Consider the following 19,134-nt stretch of genomic DNA (forward strand, 5'->3'; position numbering starts at 1 on the left):
AGATTGCAGTACAATTGTACTTCCTTTATATTAATATATATTAGCGACAAGAGATATATATATAATATATTATACTATTATGAAATTTAACCTTCTTGGGCCCAGCAATGTGAGATGAAAAGCTGACTGAAAGGAAACTGGATCTATCATTTGTAGTACTATAATATAATTTACATATTATAAAGTCAGCGCAAATCCTAGTTGTCATTCCTGATTCAAGTTTTAACTCGCGAGGTAGATTCTTAGAATCTATGTGTGATTTGCCACGAGATAGAAGTCGCTGTGGGTCAGCTAAGAACTTTATTAGTTTTACATTCACGGACAGTGCCAGGAATATTGCCTGAGGTTTTGAAGCAGTGCACTGAACAGTTAGTGTAAGTAAGTGGCTTAGGGTTAGCCCAGAATCTCAATCATCGGCTCTTCAAGTTCAATGGTAACATCTAAAGTGTCCTGAAATGTATAGTTTGTGAACTGGGATATTCCTTTGACCTATGAAATCCAGTAATATTATTTTTTACGTGGCGATCGTATGGATATAATAGGACAACCGAAGTAAAAAGGTATGAAATGGCCGTTGTAATATTTAATGTTTGTGATTATATAAGAGCCGGAAGGGTGCGGATGTGTTTGCGGTTATTTGAACACAGAATCCACAGTTAGGTAAATACTGAGCTGATAATCATAGAGAATGTGTAATATAAGCTTACCTTCCATATAAAGTTGGTTTCATTCAAAACTATTGATATTTGACTAATTTATGGGCCAAAATCGATCAAATTTGGTGCGTATGCCCAAATATGGTCACTAGCTACATGTAGAGCACCTAAAATCTGGGTTTTGGGCATCTTCAGGGTATTTGGCTAAATTGGGCCTAATTTGGACCAAATATGGGCGTGGCTGCCCCACGGGCACCGTTTGGCGGTTGGGGCCCGGGGCCCCCTCAAAAGTTCGGTCACCGGTCCTAGTTTGTTGGACAACTGCTATCTCGAAACCAAGTTTCACAAAAAAAATCAGGGTGAACCCCCCCCCCCCCCCCCCCCCTTAATAACTGATTTGTATCCTCCTAGGAGAGAGTAAAGGAAGGAGAAGGCGCACATTGTCCGACCAGAGTAGCCTGGGATCTCCTAAACAAGATCACATGATCACACTATCATCTGATTTAAAGGATCACGTGCTTCCATCATCAGATTCCAGTTCTAGTCAAGTCACAGAAACGAGACACATCATGGCTGAGAGGTAAATTAATAAAGGAAGAGTTTAGAGTTTGGTGCAACAATTTTAATCTGCAAAACAAGATAACCAGATAATATCAAAATAAAATATTTATAAAATATTTTGACCAATTTAGAACCCGGCCCCCTATAAGTGAATTACAAGTTCCCAATATACCCGCATTTGTCCAGGACAAGTAGTAAAGACAGTATTAATAAAGCAGCAGGGAACCCTGATCATAAGACGGGACCTCGTCGCAAACGTAGACATAGACGGTTTCATGCAGACAGCTCAACTATAATACATGTTAGTATCCTGTTTACTAAGTGCTATTTTTAAATTTTTGTTTGAACCTTATACGATATTCATTTATTTAGATTTCACTAACCCAACTAGAACTAAATGTAGTAGGGCCGGTAGCTCAATTGGTAGAGCACCAGGCATGTAACTCGGAGGTTGGCGGATCATACCCGCCCCGGCACTATGCCGGCCCATGATTTTCCGAATCGCTTACCAGTGGAAATCTAGTCAATTCAAATATCTGCTTGCTTGGTACTAAATGGTCGATACAATCACAGCCCAACCAACTACTTGATCAGACCGATTCACCTACATGTGCATACTTCATCTGGGAGCCGTCAGTTGAGCTTGCTCTCTGACTCGTGGGTTGAAAACAACGTGTACAGTACTTCGTGAGTAGTACAGTACTTCACAACGATAACCCGCCTCCCCAACCAAATCTCTTAGAATTAAATGTAGATTTTTTACTACGTCTACGATAAACTCGATGAGATGCCTGCCAATTTTCTGTATGTATCCGAACAATCTCAAATTTAAAACTTTGGATTGCAAAATTAGAGCTTATGTTTTCATAATATTCCGAGATCTTTACATGTCTACATGCTTGTGCTTCAGCATTCCCAACCTCAAATTTTTACACATTTTTAATTTTTAAAACAAATTATTTTCAATCAAAATTCCAAACACACGTGCAAGCTTGGCACTGCACGATGTCTCACTTTTGTGTCCAATTGCATCGTGTGCTCACTGTGCATCGTGTGCTTGCCAGTAGCAAGCTGTGGTGACAAGCTTGCACGGTCCAGCACGAGCCAAGTTCCGATGAATAAATCTGTCAGCCAATGTCTACTGTCTACAACTGTGTAGTGTGTACATTATTACGGAGCAAATCAGGATCTTACTTTTAATTCACTAGCAAACTTTTTGTGCGCGGTTTTGCAAAAGCTTCAGATAAAATATCCAATAAGATCCAGCTTCCACACACTCATCAAGTTGTCCAATGAGCTTAACAGTGTATCCGATCAGTCCAGAAACGACAACTACACCCAAATCTCGAGATACCCACGTGTTATCCAGCTCAGGGGTTGAGATCAGTTAGAATACTAAGGAGGAGAGACGATGAACAGAAGCAACATATAAGTGCGACGCGGTGGGTGCAAAATCGCACTATACACCTAGTGGCTAATACCGCACTTTTCTGCACCATCGGCCGATGTACTTGGTATCGCTGGTTAAGCAACAATGAGATAAGATCAACATACCCGTAACTATAGTTAGGATCTGTAAACGTTTTTCATGACGTAACATACGGTATGTATCAAAATATCGGAAAGTAAAATCACTTTCAAAAATCAGGAAAAACATATAATACAGAAAGTTCACATCATTATTATCGGATAGCAAGTTTATAACGCATTTACTTTTAATACTATCGATATTTGATTTTTGGAAACAAAAGAGGGTGAATCTTTTAAAATTAATAACTTGTCAAGCTGGATCGCAATCCCTCAAGTCTCAACAGATTGAAATTAAGTCATTTTAGTTACCATATACTTATGTTCGACATAATTCCGGTGACCTAAATAATTTGGGAACGAAAATATGGGAATTTTTATCGAAAACCGCCACATTTCGTACCCCAAATTAAATCATGGTATTTGGGGATTTTTTTCATCTCCTTATTTTACAAAAATGAAACCCAATATTTGAGAAAATTAAATACAACAAGAAATGCGGCCGCTTTTCTTTTGTTGATGGCCGCTCAATTTCCCGATCCGTGATGGCTTATTTTATTACAATATTTTCCGGTTCCGATTGGAAGGGGTGTAATGTGAATGTGATACGTGCGCATGATACAATATAGTGTGTAATCTTACTATATATAAATCTCCAGAGACTAAAATAATTATTAACTATTTAATTCGCGTTTTTGACACCACTTGGGGGTCCAAATTTTGGGCTCTAAAACTCCTATTTCTTGGCCAATTTTTTATTTTTTAGTGCTTATTTGGAGGCCATTAAAGCCCATTAAAGTCCCAGTCAAAAAAGGTTTCAGTTGTATATCTTTTACGGTTTTTGCGGAAATTCGCGTTAAAGTTGATGCCGTGGTGTCAGTAAAATGGCACGGATAAACACATATATATCGTCTCGCTTTATATATAGTAAGATGCAGTTATAGCGGCACGGAGTGACAGGCCGAGCGCCGCCCTAATTGTAAACCTTCTGTGTTATTCTATAGATTTATACGTGTTGAATTGTTAGGAATTCTGCAGTGAAAGACAACACCCCCCCCCCCCCCCCCAACTTAACCTTATATAGTTACACTACCGCACCTACATGTTGCCTCTAATGATGATGGAAGCATCTAATGTTGATTTCTCTCAGCAAATTAATCGACTGACAAATAGAAATCAACTCCTTCTAGACACAGATGGCTTCCCGTAATTCTGGAGAAAATTTCCAGATTCTACAGGACGGAGAATAATTCTTCCGTAATTTTTGTTCAGCTATAAAGCTGTAATAGCTGCATATCCTTTTCCTACAACTTTGCTAAACATCGCAAGTTTTCAACTCCATAATTACGATCTGTAATAATTATTGGTTCATACGAAAGGTCACTTTTTCATCAATTTTTTGTTTTTTATGCCGTTGCTGGGGAGATTTCTTCAAGTTTGAAATATAGCATTGATATATTGAATATTGATTCAGTAAAGTTTAATGAAGTTACAAGTTTATTTAATCCAATATAAGCTACCGTAGGGCCAATAAATTTGGTTCACAATAAATTTGGTCACCATAATTTTAGTTACCATAATTTTAGTCACAAAATTCGCAAATTTTTAGTCTACAACAATTTTAGTCACATTTTTCGACTTTTCGAGACCATTTTCTATTCCATACGACGTACTTACTTTGGATACTTTGGAGAGATTCGTAGATTAAGATTAAGCTGTTATTGAATTTGCAAAGGGGATGAACTGTAAATACCAAATAACCCAGCAATACACATTAAAAGCAAACTAAGAATAATATGGAATTATTGCAGGTACCGCGACAATTGACCCCCGACAATTGACCCCCGACAATTGACCCCCCGACAATTGACCCCCCGACAATTAACCCCCTATGTAATTACACTGGGGTCAATTGCCGCGAAATCTAGGGTTTAGTAGAATATTGACTCCCCCCCCCCCCCCCCCCCCCCCCCCCCCCCGACAATTGACCCCCGACAATTGACCCCCCATGTAATTACAGTGCCACTGGTCGTAAAATACAAAGATAAAATTTCGAATTATAATAATGAAGACTAGTTACCATCCCAGAGGCACAAGGTCCCTGGAGTAGAAATGAATGTTAGCAAACTGGAGCTAGGGTTGCCAACCGATATTACCGGCCGATAATTATCGGCGATAATTTCCCAAAAACCGTTATCGATTATCGCGATAATTTTCGATAATTATCGCGATAATCAACCAATTTTTATTATGGTAAAATGGCCACATTTAGCACATTTTTCGAATCTATTTCTCTGTTTGTATTAACTAAAGTTGAAACCCATTGCTAGCATAATTTGCAGTGTGATACTGATGGTATGCTGACGTGCTGTGTAGTATGTAATGTGTATGAATTTGTGGCAGTGAAAATTGAAATGTTGCGTTACCGCATCTAATAAGTAACTTGGAGGTTGTTATATGGTCCACCCGTATTCACACTCCGACCTGAGTTTAGTCATTTTCCGATACGAGATTGGGGACGGGTTCTATAAACAAACAAACAACAAACATATGGTCAGACGTAGTTATTGTTGTTTGTTAAAGCACGGAAAGGAACTCAGACTGCAACGAGACTACAAAACCTGTTGGAGCTCAGTGTGCAGTATTTTGGAGAGATATGACCGGATAACTGATGCAGTGCACAGAATTTTAGATGACTTGGAGCTAGGCAATCTAAAGCTGGATGCAGGAGAGACTGAGTTAGCTAAAGACATAACCAAGACTCTCGCACCGTTCAAGAATGTAACTGAGTTTTTGTGTAAAAGAGAAAGCATGCTCGCTCAAGCAGAAGTGATTATTTAGTTTATTGACAGTAATTAAGCTCGGGAAAATGGGTCAAACTTAATCCTTGTCATGTCCACCTGTAGGTTCCACCAGGATCTCGAATTTATAACGTTCATTAGTATAGTAGTATAGAAACACTCGAATTCCACGAACTTTAGTTGTCGATCTTTAGTACGTAAATCGTCCGATAGTTAGTGAGAAGAGGAGCAATTTGGTTTACAATAGCTCAAAGCTATCAAGATAAGCTCGAAATGATTCGACTTCGAATGAAATCTACTGGAAATCCATTCATCACGGACTTGAATCAAGATAGGATTTCTATCGTGGGAATAGCTACCAGAGCTGAGGTATGGAACTATGATCATTATTTAATATTAGAAACCCTGGCACCGGTCATATCCGGTGGTTTTACATTTACGAGCCGACTAGCTCCTAGACACCTATTGACAGCCTGACAGGGTGGCTCACTCAAATTTGAACTGTGACACGTCCAAATTCCATGGTAAATTGGGGTTTTGATGTAGTAACCAGATTCATTATAAATAACATTTATGTCATGATAATCAATATGCCCATCATGTCAGCTGGTTAGGTGAATGTGTAAATAATATGCAATAAATTGTAGGTTTACTGATCACCAGCCTCACGGAGCTAGCTCTATGAGGCTGGTCAACAAACCAGCAGGACAATAAGAAAATGTAAAATTTGCCCCGTCAATATGTCTCAGCGAACCTTAACATTAGTCGAAATATTCTCCTTAGCATCGCGAGGCTATTATTAACAAAGAAGCTTAAAATTGTGTATAACAGAATAACTTGATGAACGTGTGTATAAACGCTTCACACCACTCAATATTTGCCGTACGGATGCCAATTATGGATCGCTTCCCCCTGGTTTAAAGTCCTGACTGAAGATTGATTAAAAATGGAATTGTCAACTAAGACGATAAATGGGGAAGGAATTTAAACAGGCAACTATTTATTTGCTTCACTATGCAGTATGCACCTATGCACCCTGTTAGCGTTTACGTGCACCCTCTCAGTTTCTCGTTTGATCTCATGCAGATGCGGCAGAGGTGCCGACCAGAGTAACAGGTCACTGTTAGAACAGTGATTATTGAACGTATGATAGATAACAACCGATACTAAAGCAGTGGATCTAAATGTCACCTGGTCAAACCCGGGGTGAAATATTTACATTAAGCATCCCAACGGCTCCTGGCACAGTACATGGTAGAACCTGGTTAGCACGGGAAATTGGGTCAAACTTAACCCTAATTGTCATATCCTCCTGTAGGTTTTACTTAATGAATTTACAAAATTCACCAGTGTAGTAATTATAGTAATAGTATTGCGACACTTGAAAGTCACGAACTTAAGTTGCTCAAAGCTATCAAGATTAGGGTTACTAACCGATATTATCGAGGAAAATTTCCCAAAAATCGTTATAGATTATCACGACAATTTTCGAGAATTATCGCGATAATCAACCAATTTTTATTATGGTAAAATGGCCAAAATTTAACACATTTTTTGTATCTATTTCTCTGTCTGTAAAGTTAAAACCCAGTGCTACTGCTAGCATAATTTGCAGTGTGATGGTATGTGCGTATGAATTTGTGGCAGTGAAGATTGAAATTTTGCGTTATCGCATCTAGTAAGTAACTTGGAGGTTGTATGGTCAGACGTAGTTATTGTTGTTTATTGAAGCACGGAAAGGAACTCAGACTGCAACGAGACTACAAAACCCGTTGGTGCTCGGTGTGCAGTATGTTGGAGAGATATAATCGGATAACTGATGCAGTGCACGGAATTTTAGATGACTTGGAGCTAGGCTGGATGCAGGAGACACTGAGTTAGCAAAAGACATTACCAAGACTCTCGCACCGTTCAAGACCATAGTTGGTTCGTGCGTCATTTTTTCGGGAAAAGTGCGTGAAGTGTGTTCATTTTTTTTCGTGCTTTAAAGTGCGTTCTCCGTTGGCACATTTATACAATTAAAACAACAGATCATAAAATATTAGCAAGAAATTAAGTACAAAGGTTGCAATGTTACATCTTACTCTTAGCATAGGAGCATAATTCAAATTTGCAGAGTGTATACAAATATTACTTGACAAATTAATCGCCGATAACCGATATAATCGCGATAATTTTGAAAAAATTATCGATTATCGCGATAAAAAATGCTGTACCGATAATGGCAACCCTAACTGGAGCACCTCTGTCCTCTATTTTGAAAGGGGTATAGCTGAGAACTCTCGTGACTCAACACTCCCCTTCTTTTTCCAAAAATGTACATAAATATATTATGTATTATATATTATTATATAATATTCAACATTGTTCAACTTTAATCTCAAGCAACAGTTTAATCTTAAAATGCTCTAGAAAGAGTATTGAGGTTTTTTGCTACATACATACTACAAAGCTCCATTCCACTCCTTTTAGAGCTAACTGTTTTACTGCGTCTCTGCTGATGTTATAGACACCTGTAAAGTCAGCCGCATCCTCGCATACACACTACAATACCACTTGAAAATACTTTTCCACTTACTTACTTTAGAGAGATTCATAGATTTTTCTACTGAGTCATCGAATAGTTCGACCGCCCTTGCAGCATCGCTGCTGCCTTATTCATACTCCAGTCCAGCAAAGAATTTCCATTAGGACAGCTGTAATTGCTCACAAGTGGGTTATCTGGAAACGGTTTAAGAAATGCTGATAGTTTTGCTTTGAACAGTAGTGGGTCTTCAATGAGGTGAAGTTCTGATGGAATGGTGTTCCATAAACGTGGGCCCATTACTGCAAATGAACCATCATACAATGACTGTTGACGTAGAGTGCTGCTCTTGCTGAGACTTGGAATGGTGGCCTTGATTCCGTGTCTTGATGGAGTAGAAAAAAGAATCCCAAGGTCATTTGGGCAGCGTTGATATAAGATTTTCCACATGTGGATGATAATATAACGCTCTCTTCTCCTTTGCATCGACATTTAAATTTAGTGCTTTGAGCCGCTGCCAATAGTCAAGATGTTGAACACCCCAAATCCTTGAGGTGAAAGTACGCTGTACTCCTTCAATCTGTTGGACGTCTGAGATTTTACTGGTATTCCACAGAGCGCAGCAGTACTCTAAATGACTTCGGATAAGTGACTTGTAAAGTGTCAACATTGTGATTCTATTTCTGCACTTAAACGCACTGAGCACCCATGCTGCAACTTTTTTAGCTCGAAATTTCACAGAACTGACATGATGTGACCACGACATATCAGAAGACACTATAACTCCAAGATCCTTAACTTGGTCTGTAGGATAGAGTATATTACCGCCTGAAACCTTGTATGTTTGTGTTTGACATACAAAAGGCAGCTCATACAGACTCTCATTAGGATTCCCCCGGTGAACTAGGAGCTCAAACTTATCCTCATGTAAAGCCATGTTATTACGTTTGGCCCATGCAATGACATGGTCGAGATCTTGCTGAAGAACCATAACATCCTGTTCTGTATATATGTGCTTCAGTATACGAGTGTCATCAGCAAAGAATCTTATAATTGAACCAGCCACACAAAGCTTCATGTCATTTATGAAGAGTATAAAAAGGAGGGGTCAAAGAACGGTTCCTTGGGGGACTCCACTGATTACCAAGGCCGCGAAGGAAGACACCCCGTTGAGAACAACATGTCGATTACGGTCCGACAGAAACGACTCCAGCCACTTAAGAATCCTTTCGTTAAATCCGTACTTTTGCAATTTTTCAATGAGAAGACGATGATCCACCTTGTCGAAGGCCTTCGCAAAGTCTAGATATATTGCATCGGTATCTGACCCACTCAGAAGGCCTCTCATGATGTCGTCGAAGTGGCTAAGAAGCTGAGTCAAACAGCTCCTTCCCGAACGAAATCCATGTTGATTATCACACAAAATTTAATTTTCATCCAAGTACTTGACCATGGTGCTCCGTAGAATGCGCTCATAGATCTTGATGATGTGTGAGGTGAGGGCAACGGGACGGTAGTTCACTGCATGTGCCCGGTTTCCCTTTTTGTAGAGAGGAGAAATGTGTGTCTCCTTATAGAATTTGGGTACAAGTCCCAGGGTGTATGATTCGGTCCAGATAAGTTTAATGGGTTAGCACAGTTCTTGAGCACATGTCTTGAGAAGACAAACTGGCACTCCATCTGGTCCACAACCCGAATCGGGCGAGATTGCAGAAATAGCCGATATGATGTCTTCATCAGAAATAACAAAATCTTCGTCAGTTAGTAGTTGCGTTATCTTCCTTTTTATCAAATTCGTTGAGGAATGCATCTTTTATATCATAGCATATGAGAGCAAGCTTGTCTTTAACATTCCTAATGTGAACTGGGTTCCCGTTCATAGCTAAGAGTGCATCCAGACGTGTTTTAAGACGTGCTTTCTTCCGTCTTAATGCATTGACATGCTTTGGGCGACCTGACGGGACTCTCTTCTGGGGGACACATGAGTCATGACTGGCAAATATGAAACAAGGTATCAGTAAAGATTGCGGGGAATTCTTCAAATGAACAAAGATTTCGCATCATAGGCCACTCCTCTTCATCCAGATTCTGTTTCAGAACTTCATAGTCTGCTATGCTGAAACTAATGATCTGAAGGAGTTCTCATCAAACTTTGGAATAGCTGATTCTTCAGAACTAAGCGTAGTTTATATCGATATGATCCTTCAGCCGTTTCAACAGAGCATGCATTGGGATCGATCGATTAAAAATTTAATTTCAAAGAGGAGCTCTAACCCTTTAAGTGCTATAGAACTTTGGTACGGCTTTGTGCAGTACGGTGATGTCATTATATTAATTATAAAGCCCCATAAAAAATGTAAGCTTAATAATATTCAATATTCTTGTCATATGTGCTCTACTGAAATTTTTGTCTCCTTTAAAATTAGTCGCCGAAAAATTTAGTCTCATGAAATTTGGTTTACAACAATTTTAGTAAAAAGTTTGACTAAATTTATGGTAGACTAAATTTGTCGTTCTTAAGGTATATGATATATGTATCAATATAGACAGAAAGTTAATAAATGTTACCAATATTACAGGATATTACCGTTATAACAGTAACTGCATAGATACAGTGGTTATTGTTAATAAACCTCTATCTCATACAGGATACAATATCGAGTACCAGTAGTGCTGCTACCAGTAGCCCGGCGACTAACAGTGCTAAAGTACTGGACTGCACTCTTGTTAACGACAACACTGTACTTCAGGTTCGGTCATTATCTTTTGTTGTCACTTGAAGTTGAGATATCTGATGACTGATGCAGAATAAATATACAGCAGCTACGAATACAGTTGGATTAATCGTTGTTCAGGGTTATCGTTATTGTACTATCGATATCGTTTCTGTAATCGTTAATATCGTGTTTTGTATGAATTTTCCGCTAGATACATTCCTAGGTTTGTCATGTTAAATCATCCCGCCAACTATCCCTGACTTGGTGAGTTACCAACCTCTTTAACTCACTGCTCACTAGGTTTCGTTTAAGTAATCATTTTTGCTACCAATTTACATATTCTGAAGAATATGTTCAACTCCCACCAAATTTCATATTAAATAGCATATGAGCATATTATTACATTCTAGGGTTAATACCAGATTAATATAGGCATGATCAGTGACTACTTACTACTTATTAAACCTCTGCAACCCTATCAAACCCTCGGGCCCCGGTGATATTTGGTTAGCTTTTGTAAGTATGTGTTTGGTATGTATGTGACATGATTTCGTAGGTGTCCCCTTCCTCCTCCGTCAAAATGTCAACTTGCCAAACTCATTCAAATGGCGAAATTTTGTAAGAATTACAACCTGTAATTAAATCTAAATATAAGGTAGGAGGCTGAGAGGGTAAGTCTGCATTGGGCGAAGAGTCTGTATTTTGCTTTAATCGCGGTATAGTACTAATCGAAACGTTCGCTCTCGTACTATGACGGATTTGTTGAGCTCATCTTGCTTTAGTTGTCAGCTCTTCTTGCTATAATATCTCCAAACCCACTATTTCCAACCTTCCAGCCTCTTACATGAGACATTTACCGTGAGTTTAAACTTTGTAATGATATAACGCGCCGTGCTTCCGTCATCATTTTAATTACTTACTTAACGATTCACATGTTGCTTCTTATTGAACTGTTTTGCTTTTACCCAACTACTACACACTATAATTACCACTAGAGTTACCACACAATTGCTTATAATTGCTTTTAGTTGGTTAATTACTTAATCACTGGTGCGATAGCCTATTAATTTAGTCCCCTAAATTTTCCGTCCAGATCACAATCCCTGAACCACTCAAAAATCAACAAGCAGCATCTTAAACGGTTGCCATGGTAACAGACCCATAATGGCTTGTCGTGGCGGCAACTTAAATCATAAATGGGGATCTTTTAAATTGTTATATGCACGATAATTCTCTGTGCCCGCCGCAACTTCCTTACTCCGTGTGCCTTTCTTTACAGCGTTCTAGTTTACTTGTTTACATATTACTTTTGACTTTGATAGTTGACATTGTTTGAATATTTAATTGTTTTTGACTTATTACTTAAGGGGTGCACCCCATGCCAGCGCCAGCATAGTTTCAATAGAGTTTGAAATATGTAAATATTTCAGTTTGTATGTTTGATACCAGCTCCCTCAACGCTACCTCTCATTGCGTGAGAATGGTAAGTTTTAAAGCAGCTACTTTCAAGCATTTAACAGGCTGTGTGACGGCTAACATCAAGTTAGCCCTGCTGACATCAAGTTAGCCCTGCTAAGTTTGTTGCTAACATCCGCTGATTTCTATAGCACTGTCTACCTCCTCAGTCTGAGTTTGATTGACATGATCTAAACATACTTTCTTCATGCTTGCTACCATTCTGACGTGATTGTTGTTAGGAATGTTCACTTTTCCTTCAAAAAATATACCGTTTCTTTAGATCTGCGTTTGAATTTCATTACCGCTTCTGTAAAATGTTTGCTGCTCATCGTTGGGTAAAGAGAAAGTGGGTTTCTTCCCGGGTAAAACTGGGAACTATCAGAGAAAAGAAGAATAAAAGAGTGAGTGGACATAACTGAGAAGAAAATACTCCAATGTTTAAGTCGAGTATGGATTTTAGATGGAGATTTGAGCTGTCGTTTATTATTTCCGAGGGGTATCTATTCCCTTTTGGGTGATATTCTTTAATGTTATCTAAGTATCCCTCCCTCCATTACTGTAGTACGATGTATTGTATGTGCTAGACGAAGGATTCAGTACTTACGCAGGGGAGGCGTCACTCTACAGCTATTAATAGTCTCATTGACGGTCATATTACGCGCCTTAGTCGTCAATGCTAGGCTGTATCGTCATATGAAATGCGTCACATCAATCGTCATAGATAATAGAGTGCATTGAAACTAATGTTACAAGGAGGAAGTGACATACATTCAGTAACACGTGGTACACCTCCTAATATTTAATTGACTTCAATACTTAGCAGACTGAATATATATCTTGTCGGGCATGATCTTCTGAGCTCGGACTCCCGGATAATAGACACTTAAATAGCACGCTTCCCTCCCAACATAACATGAGAATATTGATTCCAATTTCTTGAAATTCCGCGGAGGGAGTAAAGATTGAAGACACTATGAATAACTTATATGTCTTTAGTTGTGTACAACTGCCACTAAACTATATTATTATCATACAGTAGGACCGTAAAGTAGACCTTGTAGTGGTACTAGGATACTTCAGTTCTGCTGGCAGCCGGTCACGGAAACCAGATGCGAGCAGGTAATCACCAGTCATGTGATATGTTTTCTCCTTTTCCATTGGCTGAGGGGACCACTTAGGGGCATAATCTGCTGCAGTATTATTCAGGGCCCCGCAGCCCCCTAATGAGCTGAACTTGGTACAATGTCAGTAATTATCCAGGGCTGTTACCCAATCAGGGGCTGGTCTTCTGGTCACGTTGTGGTGTACAGCCAATTAAAAGCTTGGAAATCTGATGCCGTCCCCCTCAGTGTACTTCCTTGCAAACTTATACTTTCATTCAGCAATCCCGTTCTCTTTGCGCATTTACTTTGTCTCCCTACACGATGGTACTAGACGAGATTGAGGTACGTTATATCACGCCCTAAAACCGCTATCTTCACTCAGCTGTGACCTGTGACCAACATGATAGCTTTGCTTTTAGACCTAGTTAGATCTTTATATATATATTTTGGTGATGCAGTTAAGTTGTCATTTCATCCACTGTGTTGTTGTATGACTCAAGTTATTAACGTTAAAAGGTTAAAGCATCACTATTCACCATTCATTCACGGTCAAGCACGAGGAACAAGCCACAAACGTTGTTATCATTACATAAACCGCATACATATCATCTTCACAAGATGTATATGTCGTGCATTTGATTTCCACGTTTGAAACCCTTTAATCGTTTCACAAATTGCCTTAAAAATAGCGTTATAAGAAAGTCAATTGGACCATTAAACATTAAAACATGTTCAAGTATGCTATCTGCAGCTTATCTAGTTCTTCCTCTGCCAAGTTTAAGACTCTACCTAACCACTAATTACAGCAATACTAATGACTTCTTCTTGTTGTAGATCTAAGGTTGATAATGTGGCCTCCTATCATGTTACTTACCTCTATACTCTTTGTCATTTCATTTACCTGCAAAGTTGTTTTGTTGAGTGTAGATTCGTATCTCTTTGAGCTCCAAGGACCCTGCATTACAGATGCATAAAGATACACTAGATAGGATGATCAAGGTACTGTGCTCCTTAGAAAGGATGCTTTTTATTTCTGATTTAATTCTGAATATGTTGTGATTATGGTGCTGTTATGTTGAATATACGTATTATGTTGAATATGTTGAATATGTTGTGATTATGGAGTATTACTGTTATGGTGCTCAAACTGAAGACATATTTAACCCAGACTCAGATGTGGGCTTCTGTCTAAATTAAGAATTTAAATCGATTGTACGGCTGGGTTGCTCTAAATTCGCCATGTTATTTGACTGCAGCTACGGTTCGTCCACCCAATTTGACCGTTAAGGGTCTGTTTCATTTCTGGCCAACTTTATGATAACTTATTTAACTCTCCTCACAGTCTACAATCTTCAGTTTAATTCCATCCATTGCCCATCAGTCTAGCCGTTAAGTGGACTTCAACTGCATTTTTGCTGCAGCCTATTGGCTTGAAACCAACTCTGTGTTGGGAGAAATGACCTATTAATTTGGTATAAGTTTGGGGTATAAAATCTATTTCAGCATCTGTTCTTAACTAGATATAATATAAGTTAAGATCTTTTCCAATGTCTATAGTCTGTGGTCGATTAATTGTAAATGTATGTGACCACATGGAATGAATTATCTAAGCCCAGTATTCGATCTTTGGTGAAAATGCCGTTTTGTACTTACTAAGGTTGTTTAGGTTGGTTTGGCAGCCATCGCTTTTATAAAACAGTGTTGTGTACGTCCTCCAATTTCTCCATCTGGAGGTCATTTGTTGAGACTCTATTTTCTATTAGAGTTGTTCTCCGTGGCCTTGTATCCTTAAGGAGGCGGTGAATCATAGCTGATAACTTAACAAGTTTTTAATATTTTGCGTTACTTTTCAAATTGTTGTAGTACCTGTAGCAGTATAGGTGATTATTCATGATGTTGAATTTCTGGGTAAGTAGTGATTACCTAAATCATGCTGTAATCTAATTATAATGCTTATCATGTTCAGTGTACATTGGCTAGTATAGGCTAGTGTAGGCTAGTAGGTAAGTGTAGGTAAGCATAGGTAATTATAGGTAAGTATAGGTAAGTATAAGTTAGTAAAGGTAAGTATAGGTAAGGAGCCAGGAGTGGAATAGCAGGATAGTGAATATGGTAAACTTAAAGATTTAAAGGGTAAAATACCCGTATATCCCAAGGCTAATGACTTGAGTTACACGATCCTTAAAACGCTAACTAAAGCAAGGAATGCGTCCGACACATTGTATCGTCTTCGTATATAAACGCTTTTGTTAGCATAACTTAAATGTATCCTCTGCATGATTTAATTATTTTAGACAGTGCATACATTGGTTCAAAGCTGTAATTTATGATGTCGTTCTCCTTTATATTGAGGTCAACTGTTCTGTCTATCATGCAACACAAACGACTATCTGTCCGACGACAGACCTCTTAAACGCCCTTCAGTCAAAAACGTGATGGTGGCCCGGACAATTCTAAACATAGCCCAACGTGATAATGCAACATCTTGGACGGCGCGCGCGAACACCGCGCTCAGTTTGGATGATGAAAACAAACTGTCCAAGCGCTGCCTCTACCACGTGATATCATTAAACATGTGCTCGTTCCACTGGATTGCATGCACGGACCGTTGTTATGAGCGCGAATCTCTTTTTGAATTTCATAACAGATAAGATGATTTAATCCCATTTAATGTATTGCAACCTTGCGACCCAAATTACATCACACATTAGCCTGGACATGCACTCTTTGGGCTCTAACTATCGAACGGTACTGAGTACTCCCATATCATTTTTCATTTTAACTACGATTTGTCTCTCAAATGTTCGAGGTCATCATAGTATATTTAGTACATATAGTTGGAGATGTATTACTATGCTATGTTCCGTGCTAAAGTAAGTTTTCTGCAATTTTAAAAAGCTTTATTTAGTGTTTATTTCCATAGCAACGAGTCCCCGATAAGCCGGCTGTATACACCCATTGTCAGCTAAATAGCTCACACAGACTTTGCCTGTAGACAGGTATCACTTCTGCTTACCATTATCGTCGTGATCTTGTCAGTGCCCTTCAAGTACATGGAATAGCAATATTGAACATTTTGATCGATCGTCTACATTAATTTTAGTAAGTTATATGATAAAACAGTCTTGTATATAGGGTGGTCACCACAGTAAAGTCAACGACCGAACGACGCCATCTAATCGTTTAGATCTCTGTGTAAACGATTACATACGCCGTAGATTACTATTTTGTCCCATCAGGCATCACTCCTCATAAATTGCATACCAAAGTTATAGTTAGATTAACTTTTCTCAGCAGAAATTCTTACCTCATGTATACACAATTTTAGTCCCATAGGGGCCTTGATATTGATTATTTTGTCAAGTATTGACGACGACGTAATCAGAGTCACCTTCTTATTCGATATATCTCCGAACTCTACTTGACAAAAGACAAGATCTCTATCCTGCATGATGTTGCTCAATGCGTGTTTAGTACACTCTAAAATGGCTCATGTTCTAGTAAATAGTTTTATTTTTGTCGCTATTCCAGCAATTTGTACAGCACTTGTTATGAAAGCACGAAATAGTTGGCTCGTAGCTAAGCTTGTAAGTCAGATTTTATCACATCACCATTTTATCGCACAGGAACAGTACCGCACAGGAACAGTACCGCACAGGAACAGTACCGCACAATGTTCTTGATTTTATTGGCAATTTTCCAACTTCGGAGAATGCATGCAAATTCATTTTATAAATACCCGTCTTTTGGCGTCGATTATGAACACATGTTTCTATAAGCTCTGATTAAGTGAAAAGTTCGTTAATTTGATTAGTGATTATTAATTTATATAGTGTTTTGTTTCACAACAAAACACGTAGATCTAGACTGTGTAGAAATACATTCTCCACCAGGAGACGAACTGTTACACTGCGTGATCTTTGGTTCGTGCAATTTGGTCGCTAAATGCTGTAATCGTCCTGCAAACCAAATTTCTGCTGGTAAACATAAAATTTGTCTGTTTCAGGAGAAAGAGGTTCAAGATCTAAAGGCAGAGATAAGTAAACTGAGAATAGAAAATAGGAAACAAGCAAAAGAACTGAACACCCTATCAAAGGTCAGTTGCATATTTAATTAATCGCGGGGATTATTTACACCGTCTGTCTTCAGCTAAACCCAAATGCCGGATCAGAAGTCAGACTGTTTCCTCAATCTACATTATTTCATCTCGATACGATGCTAATTTAGCTAATTGACGACCACTACAGGTAATTGACGGACCACTCGGGCCACAAACCGAAGCAGAGATCGTCAAACGAGAAAACAACGAGCTAAAACAGGAACTGAGCGAGCTTCGTAAGACAATGTTACGGCAGGAGCAGAACTATAACAAGAAAATAGGGAACACAAGACAAGATCCGGTTGAGGACTGGAAGAAAGGACAGATAGATAAGTTACATCGGCAACTTGCTGAGGCTGAGCAAAGGGTGAGCTTCCGACGAATTAATAAACTTTGAATTTCATCGTCGACTGATAACTTTAATTCTTTTGAGATTTTGCGCGAAAATGAATGCCATTGGTCACACTCTTTAGAAAATTGTTTGTTAATTTTGTGTCCTGGTTACAGGCAGAGGAATGTTTAGCAGACAAGATGAAGTTTGAGGAGGAATTGCTGCGAGGAAAAGAGAAGATTGCTCAACTGAGGGAAACTAGGGACACATTGAGAACCACAAACGAGAGTATGAACAGTGAGATGAAGAAAACAACAGAAAAACTCGAGGCTGAGGTACCTGACAACTTGTTGGAAACGATTGCAAAAAAATTATTGTGATCAAGTATTACTATTCGAAGATCACATGATACAATGGCACATACCTCACAAACCTCACTCTTGGCCGTTTCATAATTAAAGATTTCAAAATTTTCCGTCCCAGATTTCGGAGCTTCACAGCAAGTACCTGGCACAAGGACGGGAGCTGGGGGAAGCAGAGAAGTTGTCCCAATCAGCGGACAACATGCGGGGTCTGGTGGAGAGACTGACGATTGAGAACGAGGAGCTAACACGTCAGAACAACCAGCTCTCCCTTCAAACTTCAGAGTTTGAGAAAGTGAGTGGCGGAATGTAGGAATGCTAGATCATTATTTATTGATAGCTGTATTGGTTTAGATATGAATAAAATTCAAAAGCTTTAAATCCATGATTGTTATCGGCTGTGTTTAGTTAAAAGCAATATAAAGTGTAACGAATCTTAAAAAAGGGTCTTTTGCTTATCGCTGTAGATTATCGCTTAATATCAAAACCAAATATGGGATCTGCTGATTATTGCTGATGATTATCGCTGATTTTTGAGCAGCACACTGAACGAGCGACATCTCGTCTCCATCAGATGATAGAGAAGTTGAAGAACAAAGTTTCTTCCCTGGAGATAGAGTTGGAATACAAGAGGAAAAGAGACGCGGAGGAGGAGGAAAAGAAATGGAAGAAGAGGGAGGAAGATGATGATGTGAGTATTTCGCTTGGGAGCCTCATTCTTTAATGCGGTGATTTATATTTGTGTCCCCTGTAATCTGTATTTACATCCAATAAAATCTTGTTCTTTAGCCATTATCTAACGTACACCCCACTTGTTCAGTTGGCCTACCTGAATAGAAGACAGGCGAGGCAGCATCCTCTAATTGCTAAAACAGAGGACACAACTTACAAACCAACTGTTCCTGGTCAGCTTAATTTCAGTGAGTTATCTTCGTCTTATCTTTACTAGTTTTCTAGATATTTATTGACTTAATCTTAATTAAATGCCCAAACTA

The 19,134-nt window shown here is 38.9% G+C and overlaps 3 protein-coding genes across 3 annotated transcripts in view; 2 read left to right on the plus strand and 1 right to left on the minus strand.

Annotated features, from left to right (window-relative positions):
• The window catches only part of LOC134812269 (pre-rRNA 2'-O-ribose RNA methyltransferase FTSJ3-like), a 66,108-nt gene extending 63,929 nt beyond the window's left edge, over window positions 1–2,179 (minus strand). The window contains exon 1 of the mRNA XM_063819600.1: window positions 2,170–2,179. The gene's annotated coding sequence lies outside the window, so the exon portion shown is untranslated. The remainder of the gene's footprint in view (window positions 1–2,169) is intronic.
• The window catches only part of LOC134813162 (CAP-Gly domain-containing linker protein 1-like), a 51,083-nt gene that overhangs the window by 29,421 nt on the left and 2,528 nt on the right, over window positions 1–19,134 (plus strand). Inside the window, exons 4-12 of the mRNA XM_063820849.1 lie at window positions 1,068–1,236; window positions 1,404–1,518; window positions 10,718–10,819; window positions 17,354–17,443; window positions 17,595–17,813; window positions 17,954–18,112; window positions 18,261–18,434; window positions 18,714–18,830; window positions 18,960–19,059. Coding sequence (XP_063676919.1) covers window positions 1,068–1,236; window positions 1,404–1,518; window positions 10,718–10,819; window positions 17,354–17,443; window positions 17,595–17,813; window positions 17,954–18,112; window positions 18,261–18,434; window positions 18,714–18,830; window positions 18,960–19,059 — 1,245 coding nt within the window. The remainder of the gene's footprint in view (window positions 1–1,067; window positions 1,237–1,403; window positions 1,519–10,717; window positions 10,820–17,353; window positions 17,444–17,594; window positions 17,814–17,953; window positions 18,113–18,260; window positions 18,435–18,713; window positions 18,831–18,959; window positions 19,060–19,134) is intronic.
• LOC134812277 (dTDP-D-glucose 4,6-dehydratase-like) overlaps window positions 1–19,134 on the plus strand; it is a 263,853-nt gene that overhangs the window by 22,973 nt on the left and 221,746 nt on the right. The gene's annotated exons all lie outside the window — the stretch shown is intronic.

This window comes from Bolinopsis microptera, chromosome 3 (genome assembly GCF_026151205.1).
Source record: "Bolinopsis microptera isolate Bmic1 chromosome 3, MBARI_Bmic_1.0, whole genome shotgun sequence".
NCBI lineage: Eukaryota > Metazoa > Ctenophora > Tentaculata > Lobata > Bolinopsidae > Bolinopsis > Bolinopsis microptera.